The sequence below is a fragment of the Lepisosteus platostomus genome, chromosome 5, assembly GCF_059453375.1.
Source record: "Lepisosteus platostomus isolate fLepPlt1 chromosome 5, fLepPlt1.hap1, whole genome shotgun sequence".
NCBI lineage: Eukaryota > Metazoa > Chordata > Actinopteri > Semionotiformes > Lepisosteidae > Lepisosteus > Lepisosteus platostomus.
This window is the reverse complement of record NC_142615.1, coordinates 46,144,653-46,171,240: the sequence shown is the minus strand read 5'-3', so window position 1 is coordinate 46,171,240 and position 26,588 is coordinate 46,144,653. Positions and strand designations below refer to the sequence as shown.

Below are 26,588 nucleotides of genomic sequence, written 5' to 3'. Positions count from 1 at the left end.
CGCCCGAGATGAAAAGTCTAAACGGTAAACGCAGACGTCACTTTGAGCACTTGGTCTTTTATAGTACAAATATCACACGCTGCACTACATGGGCGTGTCTTCAAGATCGTTGAGAAGCAAACCTTCTGCTTTCCCAAGCAACTGATTTTTCCTCCTTAATTCACAAATCTTCAATGAGAATCAGTGAAACGAAAACCAAACACATGTGCACACTCGCGTCCTAGTGTGAAAGAAAAATGATGGAAGCATTTGAGAAATAAGAAGAGTAGTCTGAACAGCTCCAGTCTATCAACTGCTCTACAAAGTGATCGCTACTTCCACACCCAGTTTATAACACTGAAAATGATTCAGGAAGCACAGCAAAGTTCTAAAAGCAGTGGTTGAAAAGCGTCTAGATACATAAAATGACAATTTCTCAAAAGTAAAATCTTCAGCTTTTAAATATTGTCATCCACATATTTTCGTTTTTCTCTTTTTTACATAACACGCTTTCGAGAAATAGACTGTCTTGTAATGAAGGCTGCATTAGAAAATGTGTATCTAAATTAAAATCGGGTTTATGACTTCTGCGTTTTTCAGCTTTCTTAGCGCTTGGGTCTCGATTCAGATATTGCAATGAAAGCAACAGGGGAGTAAGTTTTCCTTTTCTAAATCAAAGGTGATCTGCTCACAAGGAAGTATAAAAACTTCAGCGTTTACTTTTTGAAGACCGCAAATTGTCGAAACACTATTGCTTCATAAGCTAATAAGTAACGTTTCTGAGCACGCATTGTACTACTAATGCTGTTATTAATTAAAAAAAAGCTGAAATTCACATAATGGAATTTGGACGGCTCAAAGTAGTCTATTCCTTGTACAACTAACTTGCCCGCTGAGTAGAGTTTTAAGCAACGGCAGCAGATATAGCAGTAATAGCAACAGCGTAGAGTGTCTCAAGAATTGCGGCTTCAGATCGTTTTGTTCTGTTGAAGCTACCTACAGGCTCCGAATTGTTGACATTGGCTGTGATCTTCTTTTTTCAGGTTTCATGAAATTCTTCACATATTTGAAATATTTCATTCGGGTTCGCCCAATACATGGTGCAAACCGTACCTGCAGCAGAATGCTGTGGCACATGAAGCCCTTTTGTTTGCCGGTTGTAAGGATTGAGGTGCGTACTACAAATCGAACAAGCGAAAAGAAAATTAAACAGGAGTCACTTTTTGGATTGCTTATCCATTGTGCTCTGCTCGTCTAGGTTCAAATCCCATCCTTGTCATAGTTAAGGCCTGAGACGTGTGTGTTTTTTCTAAACGGTGTTTGCATTTGTTTCTTTTTTTACTCCTGTACTAGAGCAGTAATATTTCTAGCGGTGGAAGAACATGGTATCACATGCTGACAGCAGGAACACGTGGCCACAAGCTGCAGTACATTGGTTTTGGAACAGCAATAAATTTCCTGTGGAGACAGGTGCGCCGGTATTAATACAGCGCTTTCGAGCGGAAAGAGTTACAAGAACTGACTTAAACTTACCAGTTATGTTCAATAGCTAAAAACACAAAACCAACCTCTTCAGTGGTTGAATCTAAATAACAGAAGCCAATGCTGCCATCAAGGGAAAAAAAATCCTGAGTTATGTAGTTTTGAGACTACATATCTGACTTTCAGTTTGAAGCGGTACAATGGATTCTAGGTCACATTCGTTCTTGATTCAGGATATATATGAGTGTGGTAATGGTTAGAACTGTGTTTACATGAGGTACAAACGGTAACATTTTCATTGCGAGAAGAAAGTCAGTCCGTGCACATTTCTCAGCATGCACATTGTCAGGAAAACTAAACCCACAGTGCCAGCAAACCTTTCGATAGCCTGTAGGTACTGCCATTGCAAATGTAACAGGTTGTTCATACACACAAATGACATCGTTGCTATCTCGTAATTAGGAGATAATTTGGTATTGTAACGCAACGGGGGCTCAGGCGGGCGCCCTTGCCGCATCTGGTCGGCCCAAATTATAGGTGGCTCGAACCCGGGACTTCCGCGTCTCTCTGCAGCGACCTAGCCCCGTGAGCTAAAGAGAGATCTCTCTTTAGCTCACGGGGCTAGGTCGCTGCAGAGAGACGCGGAAGTCCCGGGGTCGAGCCTCCAGTCGGGATGGGGCCGAACAGATGCGGCAAGGGCGCCCGCCTGAGCCCCCGTTGCGTTACATTGGTGTCAGAAGCGGGGCGGGATAGCCCTTCGCCGGGGACGGCGATTTAAGCGGGGGAGAGTGTAACGCTTACGGCCGACAAGCAGTGTGTGTAAGAGCCGGCGTACCAGAGCGGGTGACGTCACCGCCCTTCCCTGTGATAGCAGGACCACAGCTACTGGGCTGTAGAGAGATCTCTCTTTAGCTCACGGGGCTAGGTCGCTGTAGAGAGACGCGGAAGTCCCGGGGTCGAGCCTCCAGTCGGGATGGGGCCGACCAGATGCGGCAAGGGCGCCCGCCTGAGCCCCCGTTGCGTTACAGTATTTATTAATTAAGATTTTTTTCCTGGGTGGCAACAATGCGCTTCCGCAATAAATCATAGACTCTGCTTTCAAAATAGCTGCACCAGGCACTTGGACACAGATAAACACAGGGATTTAAAATTCAGGAATATGAATGGTCAATTGCTTACAGTTGGGTTTTTACGTTTTCTTATTTAGCGATTTGTGTATCAATCTTTTAACAATTCATTAAAATGCTAACAACATGTAAAATAAAAACAACACCAACGTTAAATGAAGGGGAGACAGGTAATTTTTTTTTTTACAATCAGATTCCAATCTCCAATGCTGTGTGTGAGAGCTTAGGTAACTTTCCTTTTCTCACATTTTCTGACGACTATTCCAAAGGGGCACCCTGTCAACTCCTAATACTTTGTATGTTTGATTATTGTCGTTTTATTTAGAAAAAGTTCAATATTGATCATAACTAAAGAAAATTAGGATCACGAATAAAAAAAGGGCTGAAGATGCGAGTCACTCTTGAATCAGAGCTGGGCGACACGGGCTTCTGTTCTAATATGATTGTACGAGAAGCAGGAGGAATCGCTTCTCTCCTATGGAGCATGAGCTGAATCAGGAGGGAGACATTTTGTATGCTTGTGCATATGTTAACGCATGACCTACATCGTAAAACTAAATTAAAAACTAACATTAAGTTGTCAAAGACATTCATTTATATACAAACAAGAGACAGACATAGCAATGGTTCTACATTAACTTGTCCTACACTGATCAGACTAATTGAAATGTATGAAAGCCCGTTTCTGCCAGGGAGTTAAAAAAACGCGCTATGGTATCGCAGAATTCCAACTAAGTAACTCAAAATTGCGACTTGGTAACTCAGAACTCCGACTTTATATCTAAAATGTTCTTTAGCTCAGCTAGCAAGGCCTGGATTCAAGCCAATACAGTGAGGCACGAAGTAGGGTGGGAGCGGTGAGGGCACAAGCCCTAGAACCCGAATCCGTTACAATAACAAAAGGACAGACAATGAAATAGGGGCTATTTCGAAGTCGCAAATGTGAGATATAAAGTCAAAATTCTGAGTTTTTAGGTCGCAATTCTGAGATTCTAAGTCACAATTCTGAGATACCATAGTGCGTTTTTTTTTACTCCCTGGCGGAAACGGGCTTCCATTGGTTCTCAGTGCTGCGAAAAGCAAAAGCAATCTCTGAGAAATCAGACAAATTATTATCAGAACATGTCAAGCTGATCAGTATTTCTTTACTGGGAAGCAAAGAAATGCTTGTATTACACATTTTAATATGACATGCAATTACACATGAAAATTAGTAAAATTATTATTGTAAAATTACGTGTTGATAGAACAGCCCCCTCGATAAAAGAAAGTGTGGACGGACGTGTCGCATGTTCCGTACTCTGTCTGACAGCGAGTTTAACACTGTCCTTGGAAATTAGAAACGAATTGAACAATAAATAAATCTGAGCAAATTTTACACGTGTGGATGATTTCATTCTGTCGAAATTACGTGGAACTCCTCCGCTGGGGTCAGATACACACGGGAAAGTGTTCAGGCAGCTTCACGGAGTCCCGCCTCAGACTGGAAGCAGGTTCTAATTAGACGCTGAGAACAATTCGGGTCTCTGTGTGTAATTGATTGTGTTGATTGAGCGGCAGTGCGACCATGTGTGGTAGCATAGTCCTGCTAGTATAAAAACCTAGTCACCGCGTTCACACTTTATGCTCTCTTGCTTCAACACAGTTTGGTGGTTTATGTGTCTTACTTCTGTAGCAGTTTAGCGGGACGTCAATTTGGCGATGCGCTCGTTTCTCTTTGTGCTGTGCCTGTGCACAGGGGCCGGGCTCCCCGCACTGATCTCCGCCGGACCGGCTGGCTGGGACTCTCGGGAATTAGCGCTCCAGGCCGACCTCCCGGCTCCTGAAGACGCAGCCCAGTCGGAGGATTTGAACCTGGCAGATGCGCCCTCCGAAGACCTGTCTGCAAGCGAGAACGACTCGCAGTCCTTGGCTCCCGACTTTCGCCGCCTTCCCGTGTCCAGAGACGCGTACTCGCCCTACTTCGACAAGGAGAAGATGAAGCCGGCAGCTGCCCCTTACCCGCCTACATCAAGAGCGTCCTGTTTCCTCCCCAGCGAGGGCGGCAGCCGGCTCGCCCGGCCATCGGGGGCACCCGAGGAGTGGCTGTGTGGTGCGACTCCAGCAGGATGTACGTGAGGGTCAGTCGGCTCCTGTTCGGCTTCAGCTGTCGGCCATCGGAGGTGACCTTGGGCAACTGCAGCGTCAGCCGAACCACACGCAGTTACTTCTACTTCATCTACGGGCTTCACGAGTGCGGCACAGAGCGATCGGTAAGCGGGTCTTCATCTACAGGCAGTGTATCGATGTGAGCAGTAGGGCCAGTGTCGGGGTTGCCTTTCCTGGGAATATCCCTTCCTCTGTGACCCTGCAGGTTGTCCAGGGCCGCCTGGTGTACTCCAACACTCTCCGCTATGCCCCGCCCTCCTCCAGTGCACCTGTGCATCGCTTCATTCCCTTCTCTGTGCCTGTCAAGTGCTCCTGCAACAGGTAGGCAGGGCTCTGCTGCTGCTGAGAAGCCGCTGGGAAAGTGTCCAGAAGCCCCTCATCCCCTCTGTCCTGCAGGTTCCACTACTCCTACAAGGTTGGCTATGTCCCCACGTGGGCCAGGAGAAGGACCTTCTTCAAGGACCTGAAGAACAAGCACAGCTTTGTCCTGCTCACCACCAACTGTAAGCTCCTTGAGCAAGTGGCTCCACCTGCCTGCAGGGGGTGCTGTGTGCAGGTGTAATGCTGCCTCTCTCTCCAGCCCACTGGGTCCGGCTCTCTCCCAAGGATGAGTACTTCCTGGGTCAGCCCATGTACTTCCAGGCCACTGCCTACTTTGCCACAGCGGAGCAGAGGCTGTACATCCACTCGTGTTACGTAACGGAGAAACCAGACCAGCACTCCCAGCCCCGTTTCCCCGTGATCGACAACTTGGGGTACGGCCCCTTCTGGGAGGGGAGGTGGGCAGGAGCCCCGAGAGCCTGCAGGGGTTCATCCTTGTCCTTGTCCCCAGGTGCATGATGGACAGCAAGGCAGATGGCTGCCTGTCCAGGTTTGTCCCCTCCAAGCAGAAGGATGTGCTCCGCTTCACAATTGATGCCTTCCTCTTCCAGAAGAAGCTGTCCAGGAAGGTACTGCTCTCAAAGGCTGCTCAGCCTTCTCGCTCTACTGATCCATTGTCTGCTTTTTCATCCATGATCTAGATGTGAACCAGACTGTGGCAGCTCTAGTGCCTAGAGCTGCCAGCTTGCCTTCACTGATGGCAGAAGGTCTTTCTCTGTCCCTCTATTGGCCTTGATCCCTTAATGCTGTGACCTTCCCTCTTGCAGCATGAAGTGACTGAGCTGTACATGCACTGTGTCATGGCTGTGGCTCCTGCTAAAGCAACACCAGGGACCAAGTCCTGCACCTACAACAGGGAGGCTAAGAGGTACTTCTGCAAGGAGCCTGCTGAGGGTGCTCTGGGACATGCCAGGTTTAGGCCTCACCTGTCCTCCTCCTCTCCTCCAGGTGGGAGGAGCTGTATGGTGACCATGAGGTCTGTGCCTGCTGTGAGTCCAGGTGTGCTGGCAGTCGGAATGAAGGTGGGTCTGGTTCTCTATCCCTTGTGGATGCATCTCTGCCCAAGAGACAACCATGCTTGGACAACTGAGGAATGATCCCGTGCTGGACAAAGGGACTGTTTAGATGAGTAGACTGTGGGTCTCTGGGTATAGCAGATCCCTCACTCCTGGGTGCTGCTTGTCCACAGGTACCAGGAGCCTGGTGACCAGTAGTCGGGTGGCTGTGGCACCAGTAGAAGCTCCTCTGGATGTGGGAGCTGACTGGACTGAGGATGAGGAAGGAGACCCTCAGAGCTCCAGTGAAGATGCTGAGAGCACCAGAGAGGATGTGGAGGGAGCAGAGGACTTTGGAGATGTTGGCCAGTGGAGAGGTAGGGTCTGGCAGGAGGAGCTCCTGTAGGGGTGGTGTCCTGCAGTGTAGCTGGATTGTTCTCCTTCCTCCCCAGGTGCCTGAATGAAGGCTCCAGCCTGGCCCTTGTGACTCTCCTGCCTCCACTTGCCTTGTAATGGCAACATCTCAATAAAGCTGTGAAAGACCCTTCTGCCTGCCCTTGTTTCTTTATGGTTTATAGGTTTGAATGGGGTGGAGGAATTCAAGGGAAGTATTTGTGGGGGTTCCCCTTTCAAGAATGCTTCCCATATTGCTGCCAATGAGGACTGAAAATGGCTGGAGTAATAAAGCGTTGTACTGGGGGAAGATGGCCGCACTATTCCTTGGGCAGGTCATTGTGACTTTTTTACTGGGGGAGAGACAGAGGTGTTCAATATACTGGCAGTCCTCCTGTTTCCTAGAGGGGTAGTGCTTATGGAGTGTCAGTTGCTACTGTAGTGCCCAGTAAGAGTGAGATCTGATGTCCTATTCTAGGCTGCACAAACTGACTAAAAGAAACACAAGGAAGGGATTGTCAACAGGGGCTTGGTGTAAAGTAGGCCTTCCCTTCCTTAGCAGAGGAACAATTCTGGTGCCCAAACTTCAGTGAATTAAGGTACAGTTAGAATCTTGGAGGTCTTGTCTTATGGGTGTTGGTTTCACAGTATTGGACAGTCACGGGAAGTATTAGGATTGAAATTGGAGATCCCAGCACTTGACTGGGAAGACAGGTGTTCACAACCACCTCTACCAGCAGCACAGACTGTGTAGATTGAGACTGAACGCTTACTACACAAAGCCTCTCCCCTGTTTCAGTGTCCCATGTCATGAATTTCAAGTGAATCCTGGTCTCCCGTTGTGACTACCTATAATTTGCACAAATCCTGCTGGCCCACTAACACTGTTAATTTTTAGCCCTACTGCAATGCCCTATTAAAGCTTCAAGTTTTTAGGATAAACTATTTTATATAATGGTTCCAAAGGTGGCTTCGCAAAGCACTTGAAATAATTACAATAAGAATACACAGGATAAAACAGTTCCAATAGACAGAGGAGACCATGGATGGTGGTACTAAGGAAAGTAGAAGCAGAGGGGTAAAGAATGGAACCAGTTCAGTAAAGGCTCTTCTACAGAACAAGGTGTTGAGTCTGAATTTGAAGGAGTTTAGGGAAGGTGACTCTGGTATCCTTGGGGAGAGAGTTCCAGAGCTTGGGGGCATAACAGGAGAAGGCCTTGTCACTCATACAGTGTAGATGGGCTTGGGGGACAGTTAGGAGACCAGAATAAGAAGAGCGAAGGTTCTGAGGTGGGGAGTAGGGTGATAATAGATCAAACTGCTACTGAGGTGCAACTGAAATGTGACGGCATGTTCTACAATTTATGCAAGGAAGGGTAATGTTAGGCTTTTATGGACCGTTGGTACAACAGCAGTGCTCAAGGATTCATTTCTAATATTGAGGACAATGGGTTATATACCCATCGTTCTTACCAAAGGATCAGAGACCTTTTGCTATATAAGAAGACTCCTTTCCACCACTAATTTATACAGGTTTGGTTCATTTGGGTTTTATCAGTTAAACATTTAAGTGAAGTCATTGTCCTGCACGCGGCCGAGCCCGACACACGGTACCATCTGGTTTCTGTCGCTGGGCGCTCACCCTGCGGTCCATATGGGTCCTAATGCCCCAGTATATGGTAGTGGCAATTTCCCTAAGGAAACAAATACTCCACATTAGTCTGAATGCCACATTCTTCATTGGTCCCATTACATCACAGAAAAACAAAACTACTCACTCTTTAATCTCGTCTAATCCAAGACGCACCGAATATCACAGTCTTCTTTTAACACGCGTGCTGTGATTCCTCTATGTAGCAGAAATGACAACCGAGGAGCCGAGAGATTATTTCAGCATTTCGCGTCTGAACGGAAAACACAAACGACTAACTTGGAATGACTTGCTTTTGACGCTTTTCAAAGCGTTCTTTGGCCACGACGACTGCGCCACCAAGCAAACTACATAAATATGAGAAAACACGCAAGAGAGTTGTCACTCAGAGTGTCGAAGGGTCAAAGTATACTGGGGCTCAGTTGAAATGCAACGCCAGGACTTTTCCGAATTATGTCACACGAAGAGAGCACAGCCCTTTCCGCCCTGCCGCGTGTGTCTCGGTAACTCGCTGTGATCGTAAAGTGGTCAGTACTTTGCGTTGTGGCCGCAACAACCCCGGTGAACGAACGGTGCTTTACAGAGGAGTACTGCCTGACTGGATCGTTGATGAACGACAGAGGCCACTCCGACCTCTTCTCGGTTTTCTTCAATGACTTACTAAGGATCTTCTTCACATTCGCCCATGCAGGGGAAGCCAGTTACACCAAAGCAAACGCAGGAAAGTGCATTTCAAGCAGAGACCAGGAGGGACTTGTTTACACCGAGAGTGGGCGGAGAATGGAACAATGCGCCCAGCCCTGTTGCTGGAGCCGATTCTTGATGAGCACTTGGGCTCACTGAGAGGCCCCCGCTGGATGCTAATCTTTCTGTTGTTCTTGCAGGTCCTGCGCTGCTTTTGAGCCGACAGAGCTCGTCCTGGTCTGTCGGCACAGCCCAATTGCAAATGATCGGCTCCGCGTACAGAAGGAACGTGCGTTTGGTACAAGAGTGCACGAAGGCACCGGAAATACATTGGGAACAAATGACCGGTCGCTCAAGACCTCTGTGAAGTACAGGAGCGTGCAAAACGAGGCTGTTTCCAACCGGTCTCGAACCGGGGACCTTTCGCGTGTTAGGCAAACATGATAGCCGCTACACTATGGAAACCTGCAGGGACTGCTGCTGGTGTCTCGCTTGCGTTTCGGGCTGAGAAAGGGACGCGTCACTTTAGGAAGTGGGCACTGGAGAGAGGAACAAAGGGCGCGATTAAACAAAATGCCGAAACCCGGGATCAAACCAGGGACCTTTAGATTTTCAGTCTAACGCTCTCCCATCTGAGCTATTTCGGCGGTGCACAAAGCCTACAGCCACCTGCTCCAGCCTTCCTGTGTTGTGGCATGAGCGCACCAAGAGTAGCGGGAGAGTGTTGCAGGAACGTCACTCAGAAGGAAAGCCACCCAGCTGCGCCCTCTGAGCTCTGTCCAGCGCATCTTCCTCGCATGGACTTCTGCCTGCGACGGGCAGGAAACAATTAGCAAGAACAGAACGACACCCCATGGGTGTCTCATGACCACACCTTAGGTTGTGACACGTGCAGGTGTGAGGGGTTGCCGGGCTACTTTGGAGCAGAGCTTGGGCGGAGGGGGGGCGGGAAAGCAGACAAAGAGGTGACACCTCAAGGTCTGCACGAGCACAGCTCTCCGCCGCCCCAGGCTTCCGCTCGATAAGCTACTGGACACACCCGCCCCTCCTCACACAGACCGTGGAAAAGCCCCCGAGTGGGAGGGCTCTCTCTTCCTCCCAGGAGCTCTTGGACACGACACACAGACAGGGCGCGGGGAGCCGCCGCCTGCAAACACGGCTCCAGGCAGGACTCCACTCCGCAGGAGCCGCAGAGCAGAGGAGATGAGGGCAGCTTAGCTCCTGTGCAGAGACCTGAGCTGTTGTTGCTGTGGATGCTGTCTTTTCTGCACTCGGGGTAGGAGTGAATGTTGAGTTGCCCTTAGAAATGAAGCAGAGCACTTCAACGGCACGGGTGTGTGTGTGTGCGCCCTGGTGATTCTGAGAGACAGATCGAACCTGGGCTAAAAGAGAGGGGGCTTAGCCCTCTTCCATTTGCTAGTTCTAAGTTGCACAACCCATTTGTATCTGCTAGGCGGCGCAGTCGTCGTGCACAAAGAACGCTTTGAAAAGCGTCAAAGGCAAGTCATTCCGAGTTGGTCGTTAGTGTTTTCCGTTCAGACGCGAAATGCTGAAATGATCTCTCGGCTCCTCGGTTTTCATTTCTGCTCCGTGAAGGGATCACAGCACGCGTCGGCTTCCAGCACGGTGGGCCGGGACACGATGCCGGGGGTTGGAGAGAGCGACGTCTTCCTCGTTAGTATAGTGGCAAGTTTCCCCCCTGTCATGCGGGAGACCGGGGTTCGATTCCCTGACGGGGAGTAGCTTTTCTTTCACCTCCTTAGAGAAATGACTGCCTTTCACTTCTCTGTTTTCTTTCACAGCGTCGTGCACCTTTTCATTGCTCTCGCTTTCAGAGCCTCCGCACGGCACACGACTCGACATCAGGAAGCACATTGAAGTGAAAGCAGGAAGCGCTGCGACATGCACTGTGCAGATCCTGCCACAATAAGAGGTGAGTGGGTCTGTTCGATGCACAAAGAACGTTTTGAGAAGCGTCAAAGGCAAGTCATTCCGAGTTGGTCGTTTGTGTTTTCCGTTCAGACGCGAAATGCTGAAATGATCTCTCGGCTCCTCGGTTGTCATTTCTGCTCCGTAAAGGAATCATAGCACGCGTCGGCTTCCAGCACGGTGGGTCGGGACACGATGCCGGGGGTCGGAGAGAGCGATGTCTTCCTCGTTAGTATAGGACCTGTCACCTGTCCCCACCTGTCACGCGGGAGACTGGGGTACATCAGGACGCGCATTGAAGTGAAAGCAGGATGCGCTGTGACATGCACTGTGCAGATCCCGCCACACTAAGAGGTGAGTGGGTCTGTTCGATCACAGCGCTAGGCGAATCCCCAATCCCCTTTTGTGCCTGGCGACAAAAGATGTCTGTTTCCGCCCGGTTTCGAGCCGGGGACCTTTCGCGTGTGAGGCGAACGTGATAACCACTACACTACGGAAACTGTGGTAAGACCCGCCCAGCGGCCCAGCGCTGAGCTTCGCCAATGCGATTCAGCTGCTTCCAGTGCCTTTATTGGAGTGCGCTGATGGATCGTGCTCTCTCTCCAGAGACCAGCACGCCTGTCATGGACGGAGCAGGAAAGGCGGCGCCACATTCTACAGTCCTCTCCACGCAATCGACGAAATCGGGCTACTGAAGTGGAGAAAATCGCCTCTCCAGAAAGTGCAAATATCATCTTGGAGACTATAAATCCTATTGCCGAAGGTCAGCCCTGTCTACCAGAGTAACCCTCCCACAGCGATGATCAGCTCGTCTCACACGCGAGAAGTTTCGGTTGGAAACAAGCGCCCCCTCTTCTGGCACGTTTTGCACGTTCGAGTAGTTTTAATGCGGCTCTTTCGTACACGGTGCTGATCTTTTGGAAAGCAGGAGGCAAAACCGAGTCGAACCGCCTGGGTGAAAACCAGGAACCCTAACCGCTAGACTATATGGCAGCGAACAACCATGCGGTTCCCGGCATCATGCAAGCAAACTACATAAATATGAGAAAACACGCAAGAGAGTTGTCACTCAGAGTGTCGAAGGGTCAATGTATACTGGGGCTCAGTTGAAATGCAACGTCAGGACTTTTCCGAATTATGTCACACGAAGAGAGCACAGCCCTTTCCGCCCTGCCGCGTGTGTCTCGGTAACTCGCTGTGATCGTATAGTGGTCAGTACTTTGCGTTGTGGCCGCAACAACCCCGGTTCGAATCCGGGTCACGGCAGAATAGGGGCGTCTGCTTTTACTACTCGCACGAATGAAGGCAAAAAAAAGCCAATCGATGTGAACGAACGGCGCTTTACAGAGGAGTACTGCCTGACTGGATCGTTGATGAACGACAGAGGCCACTCCGACCTCTTCTCGGTTTTCTTCAATGACTTACTAAGGATCTTCTTCACATTCGCCCATGCAGGGGAAGCCAGTTACACCAAAGCAAACGCAGGAAAGTGCATTTCAAGCAGAGACCAGGAGGGACTTGTTTACACCGAGAGTGGGCGGAGAATGGAACAATGCGCCCAGCCCTGTTGCTGGAGCCGATTCTTGATGAGCTCTTGGGCTCACTAAGAGGCCCCCACTGGATGCTAATCTTTCTGTTGTTCTTGCAGGTCCTGCGCTGCTTTTGAGCCGACAGAGCTCGTCCTGGTCTGTCGGCACAGCCCAATTGCAAATGATCGGCTCCGCGTACAGAAGGAACGTGCGTTTGGTACAAGAGTGCACGAAGGCACTGGAAATACATTGGGAACAAATGACCGGTCGCTCAAGACCTCTGTGAAGTACAGGAGCGTGCAAAACGAGGCTGTTTCCGCCCGGTTTCGAACCAGGGACCTTTCGCGTGTTAGGCGAACGTGATAGCCGCTACACTACGGAAACCTGCAGGGACCGCTGCTGGTGTCTCGCTTGCGTTTCGGGCTGAGAAAGGGACGCGTCACTTTAGGCAGGGGGCGCTGGAGAGAGGAACAAAGGGCGCGATGAAACAAAATGCCGAAACCTGGGATCGAACCAGGGACTTTTAGATCTTCAGTCTAACGCTCTCCCAACTGAGCTATTTCGGCAGTGCGCCAAGCCCACAGCCACCTGCTCCAGCCTTCCTGTGTTGCGGCATGAGCGCACCAAGAGGAGCGGGAGAGTGTTGCAGGAAAGTCACTCAGAAGGAAAGGAACATGTGACCGGTCGCTCAAGACCTCTGTGAAGTACAGGAGCGTACAAAAGGAGGCTGTTACCGTCCGGTTTCGAACCGGGGATTTTTCGCGTGTGAGGCAAACGTGATAACCGTTGCACTACGGAAACGGTGAGAAAAGGGACCCCCCAGCAGTGAGTATTCAACCTTATTGCATTACTGCTCCCAACCAGTTGATATCAATTTAATTCCTAAGGGTTATGTACTTGTTTTGAGTATCTCATGTAGAAGTTGTAAACAAGTTCAATTACGAAACGATCTAAATGAATGATATACCGAACTTATGTCCTCTTGATATGTGTAACTCTTTGTAACTGAATGAATTCTGATAACCCTTACGATAAGATCTGTTAGGTTTGCATGCATATTCTATATATTAACAAATGTATCCTCGTGTATTAGTACCTGTGTGTGCGTTGTTTGAGTTATGTCGCAAGGTTGGATTCTAAGACCATTAAAATAATCAATTTTGTGATTTACTGCCACAAAAATAATTGTCCCAGTAAATGCCCAAACCCCTACAGAACTGGTGCTTCGTGAGAGAACACTACAACAGTGTGTGATATCCTGTCCCAGCCTGAGGAGCAGACAGCGAGCCTGTCTCTTAATAATACTAATAATACAGTGTGTGATTCCCTGCCCCAGCCAGAGGAACAGACAGTGAGCCTGTCTCTCAATAATAATATAGTGTGTGATCTCCTGTCCCAGCCTGGGAAACAGTGAGTCAGCCTCTCAATATTTATAATACAGTGTGATCTACTGTCCCAGCCAGAGGAACACACAGTGAGCCTGTATCTAAATAATAATAATACAGTGCGTGATCTCCTGTACTAGCCTGAGGAACAGACAGCGAGCCTGTCTCTCAATAATGATAACCTAGTGTGGAATGTCCTGTCCCAGTCTGAAGGACAAACAGTGAGCATGTCCCTCAGTAATAATAGAACAGTGTGTGATCTCCAGTCCCAGCAGGAGGAACAGACAGTGAGTCTGTATCTCAATACTAATAATACAGTGTGTGATCTCCTTTCCCAACCTGAGGAACAGACAGGAGTGAGCCAGTCTCTCAATAATAATAAAGCAGATTATGATCTGCTGTCCCAGCCTAAGGAACAGTCAGGAAAGAGCAGGTCTCTCAATAATAATAATACAGTGTGTCATTTCCTGTCCCAGCCTGAGGAACAGTGAGCTTGTCTCTCAATAGTAATAATAATACAGTTTGAACTCCTGTCCCAGCCTGAGGAAGGGTGAGCCTGTCTCTCAATAATAAAAATACAATGTGTTATCTCCTTTCCCGGCCTGGGGAACACTGAGGCTTTCTCTCAATACTAATAATACAGTGTGTGATATCCTACCCTAGCCTGAGGAACAGACAGTGAGCCTGTCTCTCAATAATAATAATAGAGTGTGTGATTTCCTGTCCCAGCCTGAGGAACAGACTGTGAGCCTGTCTCTCAATAATAATAATCCAGTGTGTGATCTCCTGTTCAAGCCCAAGCGAAGACACAGTGAGCCTATCTGTCAATAATAGTAATACAGTGTGTGATCTCCTGTCCCATTCTGAGGAACAGACAGTGAGCCTGTCTCTCAATAATAATAATACAGCGTGTGATCTCCTGTCCCAGCCTGAGGAACAGAACGTGAGCCTGCCTCTCAATAACAAGCCAATGTGTGATCTCCTGTCCCAGCCTGAGGAACAGAGAGTGAGCCTGTCTCTCAATAATAATACAGTGTGAATTCCTGTCTCAGCTTGTGGAACATACAGTGAGCCTGTCTCTCTATAATAATAATATAATGTATGACCTCCTGTCCCAGCCTGGGGAATATACAGTGAGTCTGTCTCACTATAATAATAATACAGTGTCTGATCTCCTGTCCCAGCCTGAGGAACAATGAGCCTGTCAATCAATAATAATACAGTATGTGATGTCCTGTCTTCGCCTGAGGAACAGAGAGTAAGCCTGTCTCTCAATAATAATAATTCAGTGTGGGATCTCCTGTCCCAGTCTGATGAACAGACAGTGAGCCTCTCTCTCTCAATAATAATAATACAGTGTGTGATCTCCTGTCCCAGCCTGAGGAACAAACAGTGAGCCTGTCTCAAAATAATAATAATACGGTGTGGGATCTCCTGTCCCAGCCTGGGGAACAGTGTGCCAGACTCTCAATAATATTAATAATAATAATACAATGTGATCTACTGTCCCAGATTGAGGAACAGACAGTGAGCCTGTCTCCATAATAATATAGTGTGTGACCATCTGTCCCAGTCAGAGGAAAAGACAGTGAGGCTGTCTCTAAATAATAATAATACAGTGTGGGATCTCCTGTCCCAGCCTGGGGAACAGTGAGCCAGACTCTCAATAATAATAATAATACAGTGTGATCTCCTGTCCCAGCCTGAGAAACAGACAGTGAGCCTGTCTCTCAATAATAATAATACAGCGTGTGATCTCCTGTCCCAGCCTGAGGAACAGACAGTGAGCCTGCCTCTCAATAACAAGCCAATGTGTGATCTCCTGTCCCAGCCTGAGGAACAGAGAGTGAGCCTGTCTCTCAATAATAATACAGTGTGAATTCCTGTCTCAGCTTGTGGAACATACAGTGAGCCTGTCTCTCTATAATAATAATATAATGTATGACCTCCTGTCCCAGCCTGGGGAATATACAGTGAGCCTGTCTCACTATAATAATAATACAGTGTGTGATCTCCTGTCCCAGCCTGAGGAACAAACAGTGAGCCTGTCTCAAAATAATAATAATACGGTGTGGGATCTCCTGTCCCAGCCTGGGGAACAGTGTGCCAGACTCTCAATAATATTAATAATAATAATACAATGTGATCTACTCTCCCAGATTGAGGAACAGACAGTGAGCCTGTCTCAATAATAATATAGTGTGTGACCATCTGTCCCAGACAGAGGAAAAGACAGTGAGGCCTGTCTCTAAATAATAATAATACAGTGTGGGATCTCCTGACCCAGCCTGGGGAACATACAGTGAGCCTGTCTCTCTATAATAATAATTCAGTGTGGGATCTCCTGTCCAACTCTGAGGAACAGACAGTGAGCCTGTCTCTAAATAATAATAATACAGTGTGTGATCCTCTGTCCCAGCCTGAGGAACAGACAGTGAGCTTGTCTCTCAATAATAATAATACAGTGTGTGATCTCCTGTCCCAGCCTGAGGAACAGTGAGCCTGTCAATCAATAATAATACAGTATGTGATGTCCTGTCTCAGCTTGAGGAACAGAGAGTAAGCCTGTCTCTCAATAATAATAATACAGTGTGGGATCTCCTGTCCCAGCCTGGGGAACAGTGAGACAGACTCTCAATAATATTAATAATAATAATAATACAGTGTGATCTACTGTCCTAGCCTGAGGTACAGTGAGCCTGTCTCTCAATAATAATATAGTGTGTGACCACCTTCTGTGGTCTGTTTCAAATCCGCCCGCGATGAGACACCGAGGAGAAATGAAGAGCCCCAGTCGCGCTAGAAAATCACCCGGGAAAGAGACTTTCAATGTAGGAAAAAAAAGTCGTTAGTAACAGACATAATATGTTTGTTTTGTTTTTTTAATCGCTGCGATGTGTGACTAAGCTCATACGACTAAGAGTTGCCCCCTTTGTCTAGATCTGGTAACCTGCTCGTCGCTGGTGGGCCAGATCGTGTCCCCCGTCACTACACTGGGGCATTAAGACCCACACAGACCGCAGGGTGAGTGCCCCCTGCTGGCCCCACTGAGAGGTCGTATCCCACCTCCTCCGCTCTCTGCGAAAAGCAGTATCTTCAGGCCCTGACATCCCACCCCTGCCACTCTCTGCGTAAATAAGTATCGTCAGGCCTTGACATCCCACCCCTGCCACTCCCTGCGTAAATAAGTGTCGTATGGCCCTGACATCACACCCCCACCACTCTCTGCGGAAAGCACTGTCGTATAGCCCTGACACCCAACCCTCCACTCTCTGCATTAAGCACTGTCGTATAGCCCTGACACCCACCCCTCCACTCTTTGAATAAAGCAGTGTCGTCAGGCCCTGACATCCCACCCCCGCCACTGTCTACGTAAAGTAGTATCGTCAGGGCCTGACATCCCACTCCTGCCACTCTCTGTGTAAAGTAGTGTCATATGGCCCTGACACCAATCCCTCCACTCTCTGCATAAAGCAGTGTCTTATGGCCCTGAAACCCTCCCCTCCACTCTCTACATAAAGCAGTGTTGTCAAGCCCTGACATCCCTCCCCCGCCACTCTCTGTGTAAAGCACTGTCGTATGGCCCTGACATGACACCCCCACCACTCTCTGCGTAAAGCACTGCCGTATAACCCTGACACCCACCCCTCCACACTCTGCGTTAAGCTGTGTTGTCAGGCCCTGATATCCCACCCCCGCCACTCTCTGTGTAAAGCAGTGTCATATGGCCCTGACATCCCACCCCCACCACTCTCTGTGTAAAGCACTGCTGTATGGCCCTGACATCACACCCCCACCACTCTCTGCGGAAAGCACTGTCATATAGCCCTGACACCCACCCCTCCATTTTTTGCATAAAGCAGTGTCGTCAAGCCCTGCCACTCTCTGCGTAAAGAAGTGTCGTATGGCCCTGACATCACACCCCCACCACTCTCTGCCGAAAGCACTGTCGTATAGCCCTGACATCCCACCCCTCCACTCTCTGCATAAAGCAGTGTCGTCAAGCCCTGACATCCCACCCCCACCACTCTCTGTGTAAAGCAGTGTCATATGGCCCTGACATCCTAGCCCCGCCACTCTCTGTGTAAAGCAGTGTCATATGGCCCTGACATCCCACCCCCACCACTCTCTGTGTAAAGCACTGTTGTATGGCCCTGACATCACACCCCCACCACTCTCTGCGGAAAGCACTGTCGTATAGCCTTGACACCCACCTCTCCACTCTCTGTGTAAAGCAGTGTCATCTAGCCCTGACATCCCACCCCCTCCACTCTCTGAATAAAGAAGTGTCGTATGGCCCTGACACCCACCCCTCCATTCTCTGCATAAAGTAGTGTCGTCAGGCCCTGACATCCAAGCCCCGCCACTCTCTGCGTAAAGCAGACATGTTACAGACATTTACAACAAAGACATATTATAAAATATTGACATATACTGTAGGCGGCTGGAGCATTATTGGGAGACAGACTCACTGTTCCTCAGGCTGTGACAGGAGATCACATACTGGGCTGCCAGATCAACTGAGTTCCCTCCTCCCTCTCCCAGTAGGATTGGGACCCGTTGTGATTCTGGCAGGTGTGGGAACTCTGGGATTAGATTTCTGAATTTCGGGAAGAATGTTTCTCTAATCCCAGAGTATCTGTCACAGTGCAGTAGGAAGTGCACCTCTGTCTCTATTTCTCCCCGCTGGCAGTGGGAGCACAGCCTGTCCTCTCTGGGCAGCCAGGTCTGCCTGTGTCGCCCAGTTTCTATGGCCAGGTTGTGGTCACTGAGCCTGTACTTCGTCAGGGTCTGTTTCTGTTTGTTATTTTTTATTTTGGTCAAATATTCAGCTAGTGTGTATTGTCTGTTTAAGGTTCTGTAGCATTCCAGTTTATGTTGTGTTTGTGTGTGTGTGTCCCAGTGTGTGAGATATTGCTGTTTGATCTGTGCTGTGATGTGGTTGAGTCTGGGTTGTGGTGCTCTCGCAGTGCTGTCCTGAGGCTGGTTAGTGTCGGTGTCACTCACTGCGAGTGTGATCTCAGCAGAGTCTCTGTACTCTTGGGACACTTGACTCACCTGTCTCTCTCTTTCTCTCCCTGTGCTGTCCATCTCCTGCCCCCTCTCTCCCTCCTTGGACTCCAGCTGGAGGAGGTCCAATCACCACCTCCTGTGAGACAGAAGAAAAATAAGGTGGGTAATGCTCTGATCCTCTCTTTACTCCTGTCCAGTGTCCAGTCAGTGTCCAGTCAGTGTGTCTGTATGAACCCCTCTCTCTCTCAGTGCAGTGTTCATGTACTGGAGTGTCCAGTCAGTGTGTCTGTATGAACCCCTCTCTCTCTCAGTGCAGTGTTCATGTACTGGAGTGTCCAGTCCGACTCTTAACGTGACTCTCCTGTCTCTGCTTCAGAAACGCTGGTGCGTCTTTTTAAACTCCCTGAGCTGCGTGTCGGTGGAGACAGATGATCAGGACGAGCCGATGGAGGCGGCGGAGACCGTGGGTCAGGAGAGGAAGAGCGAGGGAGAGGAGGAGCAGGCTGCCGGGAAGGACAAGAAGAGGAAGAGGAGGTGCAGGTGAGCAGACAGGGGGGCGCCGCCCGGTCGTGTCTGTGATTCAAGGAGGAGTCTCCTCTTGCTGTTTGATGTCATGGTGACGTCTGTGTCTGTGTCCCTCACACCTGCAATAACAATATTCTTTCCAGGTTCCTTTCCTGGTTCTGTGCCAGCTAAGATCTGGACTGGACTGGACTGGAGCTGAGGGACGCCAGACTGGACTGCACTGAAGCTGAGGGGCCCCAGACTGGACTGGACAGGAGCTGAGGGACACCAGACTGGACTGGACTGGAGCCTAGGGACACCAGACTGGACTGGACCGGAGCTGAGAGACACCAGACTGGACTGGACTGGAGCTGAGGGGCCCCAGACTGGACTGGACAGGAGCTGAGAGACACCAGACTGGACTGGACTGGAGCTGAGGGACCCCAGACTGTGCTGGACCGAAGCTGAGGGACCCCAGTCTGGACTGCACTGGAGCTGAGGGACACCAGGTTGGACTGGAGCTGAGGGGTCCCAGACTGGACTGGACTGAAGCTGAGGGGCCCCATTCTGGACTGGACTGAAGCTGAGGGGCCCCAAACTGGACTGGACTGAAGCTGAGGGGCCCCAGACTGGACTGGACTGAAGCTGAGGGGCCCCAAACTGGACTGGACTGAAGCTGAGGGACCCCAGACCCCAGTCTGGACTGAAGCTTGTAATTTTTGTTCTTTTGTTAAGCATCAATAAAAATTTTTTTTAAAAAATCTGTTTAGCTTTTTGGTTTCCCCCCCCCAAAGTTGCTGCTGGGAGAAGTGTGAGTGGGGCCAGCAGGGGGCACTCTCACCCTGCGGTCTCTGTGGGTCCTGATGCCCCAGTATAGTGACGGGGACACTGGACTGTAAACAGGCGCCGTCCTTCGGATGAGACGTCAAACCGAGGTCCTGACTCTCTGTGCTCATTAACAATCCCGGGGTGTTTCTGGAGAAGAGTAGGGGTGTTACCCCAGTGTCCTGGCCTGATTCCCCCCCTGGTCTTGACCCATCATGGCCTCGTTATCACCCCCCTCTCTGAACTGGCTCCATCCCTCTGCTCTCCTCCCCACTGGATCCCCCTGACCTGGGAAGAGCTCTGAGTGGAGAGTCCAGACGAATTAATTATTATTATTCGTGCTGCACTGGGCTTCAGTTCTGGCAGTGAGAGAGGGACTCTGTGATCAGTACAGATACTTATGACTGTATAATAATACACGATAGAAATGGAAAACAGGGTAGCGCTGTAGTCTCTTCGAAACGTTTTGAACTGCCAGAAGAAGTTTTCACAACCCGGACTTGTGAAGGTACAGGTCTTCTCCCATCGTCCTGTGCAAAGTGTATGGTGTCCTGGTGATTTCTCCCGTTTTGAACGGAGTTTAATGTCGCGTTTCTACTTTATTAGAGAGAGGCACTGAACATCCTGTGATGGACTGGTGTCCTGTCCAGGGTGTGTGAGTGTGTGTGTGTCCTGTGATGGACTGCTGTCCTGTCCAGGGTTTGTGAGTGTGTGTGTGTCCTGTGATGGACTGGTGTCCTGTCCAGGGTGTGTGTGTGTCCTGTGATGGACTTGTATCCTGTGAAGGACTGGTGTCCTGTCTAGGGTGTGTGTGTGTCCTGTGATGGACTGGTGGATCACAATATTAATTCTCCTCCTTGATTCCCTCCTTCATCGCCAGAGTGAAAGCGGGACACGGCAGTAAAAGCTCAGCCCTGCGGGTGGTGGTCCTCTCGGCCACACGGGGGCGCTGTGGCTCCACGGGGTGGGGGGGGGGGTTATGTTCAAGTCCCGCTGGGAATCACACCGACGCGGCGGAGTTCGTGAACGTCCCAGACACCAAGAAAACGAGAGAGAGAAAAAAGGTCGTTTTCGGGGTTCAAGAAGCAACCCCGAGATTCAGGGGGTTTCCCCGCTGAGCTTACTCTGCCGAAAACACGCAGGTTTTATTTTTTTCCCGTGCCCCCCCTCACACAGGCCGTTTCTGTAGCGTGAAGTTGTGTTTTTTTGCGCGGCGGTCGGTGAGGGGTGAAATTTTCTTTTTTCCCACGGTCTGAAACAGAAACGGCCGGGTGGTGTTGTAGAGAGGTTGACGTGCCTGGTTTTCCTCATCTCCGAAGCCCGTTTTTTTGGGGGGGGTCGTGAGGTCCCACGCAGCGCTCGGAAAAGAAAATGCCGTCTCTTTTCCCCGCAGGACGGGGGGGGGGGAACCCGTGTTTTTTGGACGTGGCGTGGCCCGAAATTTCCGCCCTTGGCCGCTAGAGGGGGGTGGAGGTTGGTCTTTCTTTGACTTGGGGGTAGGGGGGGTGCTAATTTCACTGAACCATACCTAACGGAAACCCGTGTTGGACGTGGGGGTGCTGAATGCGCCCTCGACGTGATTTTGTTTTTAAATTCAAGTGCAGCTTTTGTAACCATTGGGCCGGAAACACCTGGACCCGTTTCCCCTGCCTGTCCGAGGTGGCGACTACCGGGGTCGTACAGGGACACCCGGCTGGCCGCTGAGAGTTGGAAAAATAAAATGTCCACCTAAAAAAAAAACAACCGCGAAAAATGTCGGCCATTTTTGTTTCGCGGCCGAGCCGTGAGCGCGTCGGGGGCGACGTCACGGGGGCGTCACAATGAGCCGCCTGACGTCACAGAGCGGCGGAATCTAGCGGGGGGCGGCGCTGGAGCCCCGTGAGCTCAAAGGAGTGAAGAGAGAGGAGGAGGAAAGGACTATATAGCGCTTTCTAAACACGTGTTTCTTCCAAAAAAGATTCGTGGGTTACTTCGACTTCAATCAAATAATAGTTCCAGCTTCAGATTCACTCTGAAGTATCCCCGTGAAATCGGCAAGTCAGTTAAAAATGCCGCTGTCGAGAAATAACAAAATAAGTTGAGAAATAAGTTGGTTTTTTTTTCCCGTTACTCCACTCTTATGGGTGTGATCGTGCTGTAAAAAGATATTGAGAGGAGGTGCACCTCTACACAGAGAGTGGTGGGGGTGGGGAACAAGCTGCCCAGCCCTGTGGTTGAAGCCGATACCCTGGCTTCTCTCCAGACACAGCTGGGTGAGCTCCTCCAGTCAGGACAGGAGGCTCTACTATACACAGAGGGGGGCGGGGGTGGGGAACAAGCCGCCCAGCTGTGTGGCTCCGCCCCCTCCCCTCCCCTCTGTGACTCTGCTTGTCTCGGCAGGGCGATGGACCGACAGAGATGCCGCACGGCCGTGCGCGGTCGCAGCAGGACCCGGGCCCGGCGAGGCGTCGTAAGTCCACCCCTCCCGCCCGCCGTCCAGCGTCCAGCGTCCAGCCCTCCTCCGACTGGCCTCTCTGCCCCCAGCAGCGCTCGCTGTATTATAATAATAATAATAATAAACTTCACTGATAGAGCACCTTTCACACACATAGCAGCGCAAAGCGCTTGACAGACCAGGTCTCAAGGTAACACCTCCAGACGAGGAGAGACACTTCCAGTGGTGATCTTGACTGAGGACACGCCTCGGCTCAAGAGACAGGGTCGCGGGTCCGAGGAAAACCAAGCTGCAAGTCCATTATGGCCTTCTGAGAGCACAGATTGCCTCTGGACGTCCTACACTCTTCCTGGACACACTGTAGAGACTCACCTGTCCGGACTCTCACTGGACACACTGTACACACTCACCTGTCCAGACTCTTATTGGACACACTGTAGAGACTCACCTGTCCAGACTCTTACTGGACACACTGGTCAGACTCACCTGTCCAGACTCTCACTGGACACACTGTACACACTCACCTGTCCACACTCTCACTGGACACACTGTAGAGACTCACCTGTCCAAACTCTCACTGGACACACTGTAGAGACTCACCTGTCCAAACTCTCACTGGACACACTGTAGAGACTGCCCAAGGCCCCTAGTCTCGACACGACTGGGCTGGGCTATTTGGTCAGAGCTGTCTCGGAGATGGGCTGTTTGGCGTCTTCACAGGTCACACCGGTCAGGCCGAACCCGGACTGGCAGCGGGAGAGGTCCTGGCCCAAGTCCCGGTGCTTTTCCGTATGTCTGACCCGGTCGCCTTCCGCGAGACTGGACCGGCCGCCCTGTGGTGGGCCCGGTGCCCCACATCTACCCTACAGCTCCCCCACTGACCCCTAAACTCCCGATACCCTACAGCTCCCCCCACTGACCCCTAAACTCCCGATACCCTACAGCTCCCCACTCTGGCCCCTAAACTCCCAATACCCTACAGCTCCCCACACTGACCCCTAAACTCCCGATACCCTACAGCTCCACACTCTGACCCCTAAACTCCCGATACCCTACAGCTCCCCCCACTGACCCCTAAACTCCCAATACCCTACAGCTCCCCACACTGACCCCTAAACTCCCAATACCCTACAGCTCCCCACACTGACCCCCACAGTCCTGATGGCCGAGAGGTCTCTGCTTGCTGTAGTGATTGAGTGAGCTCTGTGGACCTAACCTCTGTCTTGTGTCCTCGTTTCCAGCGTCTCCTAGTGGTCCGTCATTTCACCAGAGCTGAAGGTGAGATCTGGGGAGGAGACAGAGCACCCCCTAACACCCCTGAGCTAGGTTACAGGGTAAGACAGCTTCTTACTGTTGGACACACCTGTCCACACTCTTTCTGGACACACTGGACACACTCGCCTGTCCGGACTCTTACTGGACACACTGGACACACTCGCTTGTCCGGACTCTTACTGGACACACTGTACACATCCACCTGTCCAGACTCTTACTGGACACACTGTACACAACCACCTGTCCAGACTCTCACTGGACACACTGTCCACACTCACCTGTCTGGGCTCTTATTGGACACACTGTCCACACTCACCTGTCCAGACTCTTACTGGACACACTGTACACACTCACCTGTCCACACTCTCACTGGACACACTGGACACACTCACCTGTCCAGACTCTTACTGGACACACTGTACACACTCACCTGTCCAGACTCTTACTGGACACACTGTACACACTCACCTGTCCAGGCGTAGTCTCTGCTCCTCATCCCCCCTGCGTTGTGTCTCCCCCTCTCCCTGCTGGACAGAATCCCGTGGTGTCTTCGTGTTTCCCCGAGCTCGTCTAGAAGCTTGAGAGGGCGGCCGAGCTGCAGCTGGAGCTCCCGGGGTCGCCCGGCTCGTCCCGCTCGGGCTCGCCCAGCTCGTTCGGCTCGGTGTCCCCCCCCTCCTCGCCCGAGAGCCCCCTCCGCTCCCCGGCCCCGGTGGCCCCCTCAGGCCCCTGACCGCCCCGCCCCGCCGCCCCCCCTTCCTCCCCGCCATGCCCCTTGAGCCCCCCCTGCTGCCCGGGGCGGTGCCCCTGCCCCTGCCCCCGCCCGTCCTGCCCCCCATCGCCCGCCCGGCCCCGCCAGGCCCCGCCTGGGGCTCCCCAGTGCAGAGGGCAAGGAGAGAGGCTGAGATGTCTGACGAGGCAAGTGGGGCAGAGTCTGTCCGTCTGTCCGTCTGTCTGTCCATCTGTCCTTCTGTCCATCTATCCTTCAGTCCATCTGTCCCTCTGTCCATCTGTCCCTCTGTCATTCTGTTCTTTTCTCTGTCCATCTGTCCATCTGTCTTTCTGTCCTTTTCTCTGCCTTTCTGTCCATCAGTCCATCTGTCCTTTTCTCTGTCTTTTTGTCCGTCTGTACTTCTCTCTTTTTGTCTTTCTGTCCTTCTGTCTGAGTCTCTCCATGTCTCCCTGCTCCCTGTCCCAGCTGGGCCTGTCTCCCTGTGTCTCTCCGTGTGTCTCCCTGCTCTCTGTCTGTCCTGCATTGTCCCAGCTGGGCCTGTCTCCCTGTGTCTCTCCGTGTGTCTCCCTGCTCTCTGTCTGTCCTACGTTGTCCCAGCTGGGTCTCTCTCCCTGTGTCTCTCCGTGTGTCTCCCTGCCTGTCTCTCTGTCTGTCCTGCGTTGTCCCAGCTGTGTCTCCCTCCCTCCTCTCTCTCTCCATGTGTCTCCCTGCTCTCTGTCTGTCCTGCGTTATCCCAAATGGGTCTCTCTCCCTGTGTCTCTCCTTGTGTCTCCCTGCTCTCTGTCTGTCCTGCGTTGTCCCAGCTGGGCCTGTCTCCCTGTGTCTCTCCGTGTGTCTCCCTGTCTGTCTCTCTGTCTGTCCTGCGTTGTCCCAGCTGGGCCTGTCTCCTCTGCTCTCTGCCTTCAGCTCTGTTCGCCGATGTCCCGCCAGCCCGTCACTCTCTCAGCCTGTCTCTTGACTTGCGGGAGGAAGAGGAGGTGGAGACAGCTCTACCGGCAGGAGAGAGGAAGGAGGTCAGTGCTGGTCCCACCCTGCCCCCTGTCCTGTCTGTGGTGGAGTTTTGCCGTCTTGTCTGTCCCTGGGTCTCATTGTCTCTCTCTCTTTCAGCCCTGTCTGTCAGTGTCTCTCTCGGCCTGCTGTCTGCCTGTCCCTGCCTCTCTGTCTCTCTCTCTTTCAGCCCTGTCTGTCAGTGTCTCTCTCCTCCTCCTCTCTGTCCTCAGTGTGTCTCTCTCCTCCTCTCTGTCCTGTGGTGTCCAGGCAGTGTGTCTCTCTCCTCCTCCTCCTCTCTGTCCTGTGGTGTCCAGTGGGTCAGTATTAGTGGGCTACACCCAGGCTCACTCACTGCGAGTGTGATCTCAGCAGAGTCTCTGTGCTCTTGGGACACTTGACTCACCTGTCTCTCTCTTTCTCTCCCTGTGCTGTCCCTCTCCTGCCCCCTCTCTCCCTCCACGGACTCCAGCTTGAGGAGGTCCAATCACCACCTCCTGTGAGACAGAAGAAAAAGAAGGTGGGTAATGCTCTGATCCTCTCTTTACTCCTGTCCAGTGTCCAGTCAGTGTGTCTGTATGAACCCCTCTCTCTCTCAGTGCAGTGTTCATGTACTGGAGTGTCCAGTCAGTGCGTCTGTATGAACCCCTCTCTCTCTCAGTGCAGTGTTCATGTCCTGGAGTGTCCAGTCAGTGTGTCTGTATGAACCCCTCTCTCTCTCAGTGCAGTGTTCATGTCCTGGAGTGTCCAGTCAGTGTGTCTGTATCAACCCCTCTCTCTCTCAGTGCAGTGTTCATGTACTGGAGTGTCCAGTCCGACTCTTAACGTGACTCTCCTGTCTCTGCTTCAGAAGCGCCGATGCATCTTTTTGAAGTCCCTGAGCTGCGTGTCAGTGGAGACAGAAGATCAGGACGAGCCGATGGAGGCGGCGGAGACCGTAGCTCAGGAGAGGAAGAGCGAGGGAGAGGAGGAGCAGGCTGCCGGGAAGGACAAGAAGAGGAAGAGGAGGTGCAGGTGAGCAGACAGGGGGGCGCCGCCCGGTCGTGTCTGTGATTCAAGGAGGAGTCTCCTCTTGCTGTTTGATGTCATGGTGACGTCTGTGTCTGTGTCCCTCACACCTGCAATAACAATATTCTT

The 26,588-nt window shown here is 51.1% G+C and overlaps 1 protein-coding gene and 3 non-coding genes across 4 annotated transcripts; 2 read left to right on the top strand and 2 right to left on the bottom strand.

The window, feature by feature from the left end:
• The first annotated feature begins 4,217 nt into the window (after window positions 1-4,217).
• On the top strand, window positions 4,218-6,656 carry LOC148667403 (zona pellucida sperm-binding protein 3-like). The gene is made up of 9 exons (XM_088632544.1): window positions 4,218-4,840; window positions 4,942-5,057; window positions 5,133-5,239; window positions 5,317-5,491; window positions 5,569-5,686; window positions 5,885-5,985; window positions 6,066-6,139; window positions 6,307-6,489; window positions 6,565-6,656. Exons 1-9 carry the CDS (start codon window positions 4,697-4,699, stop codon window positions 6,570-6,572), a joined length of 1,026 nt encoding a protein of 341 aa, XP_088488670.1. The 5' UTR covers window positions 4,218-4,696; the 3' UTR covers window positions 6,573-6,656.
• A 5,307-nt stretch (window positions 6,657-11,963) lies between these two features.
• trnah-gug (transfer RNA histidin (anticodon GUG)) lies at window positions 11,964-12,035 on the top strand. Its single transcript has one exon. It is a non-coding gene; the product is annotated as a tRNA-His (tRNA).
• Window positions 12,036-12,609: 574 nt separating this feature from the next.
• Window positions 12,610-12,682, bottom strand: trnav-aac (transfer RNA valine (anticodon AAC)). Its single transcript has one exon. It is a non-coding gene; the product is annotated as a tRNA-Val (tRNA).
• Window positions 12,683-12,791: 109 nt separating this feature from the next.
• trnaf-gaa (transfer RNA phenylalanine (anticodon GAA)) lies at window positions 12,792-12,864 on the bottom strand. Its single transcript has one exon. It is a non-coding gene; the product is annotated as a tRNA-Phe (tRNA).
• Window positions 12,865-26,588: the final 13,724 nt, after the last annotated feature.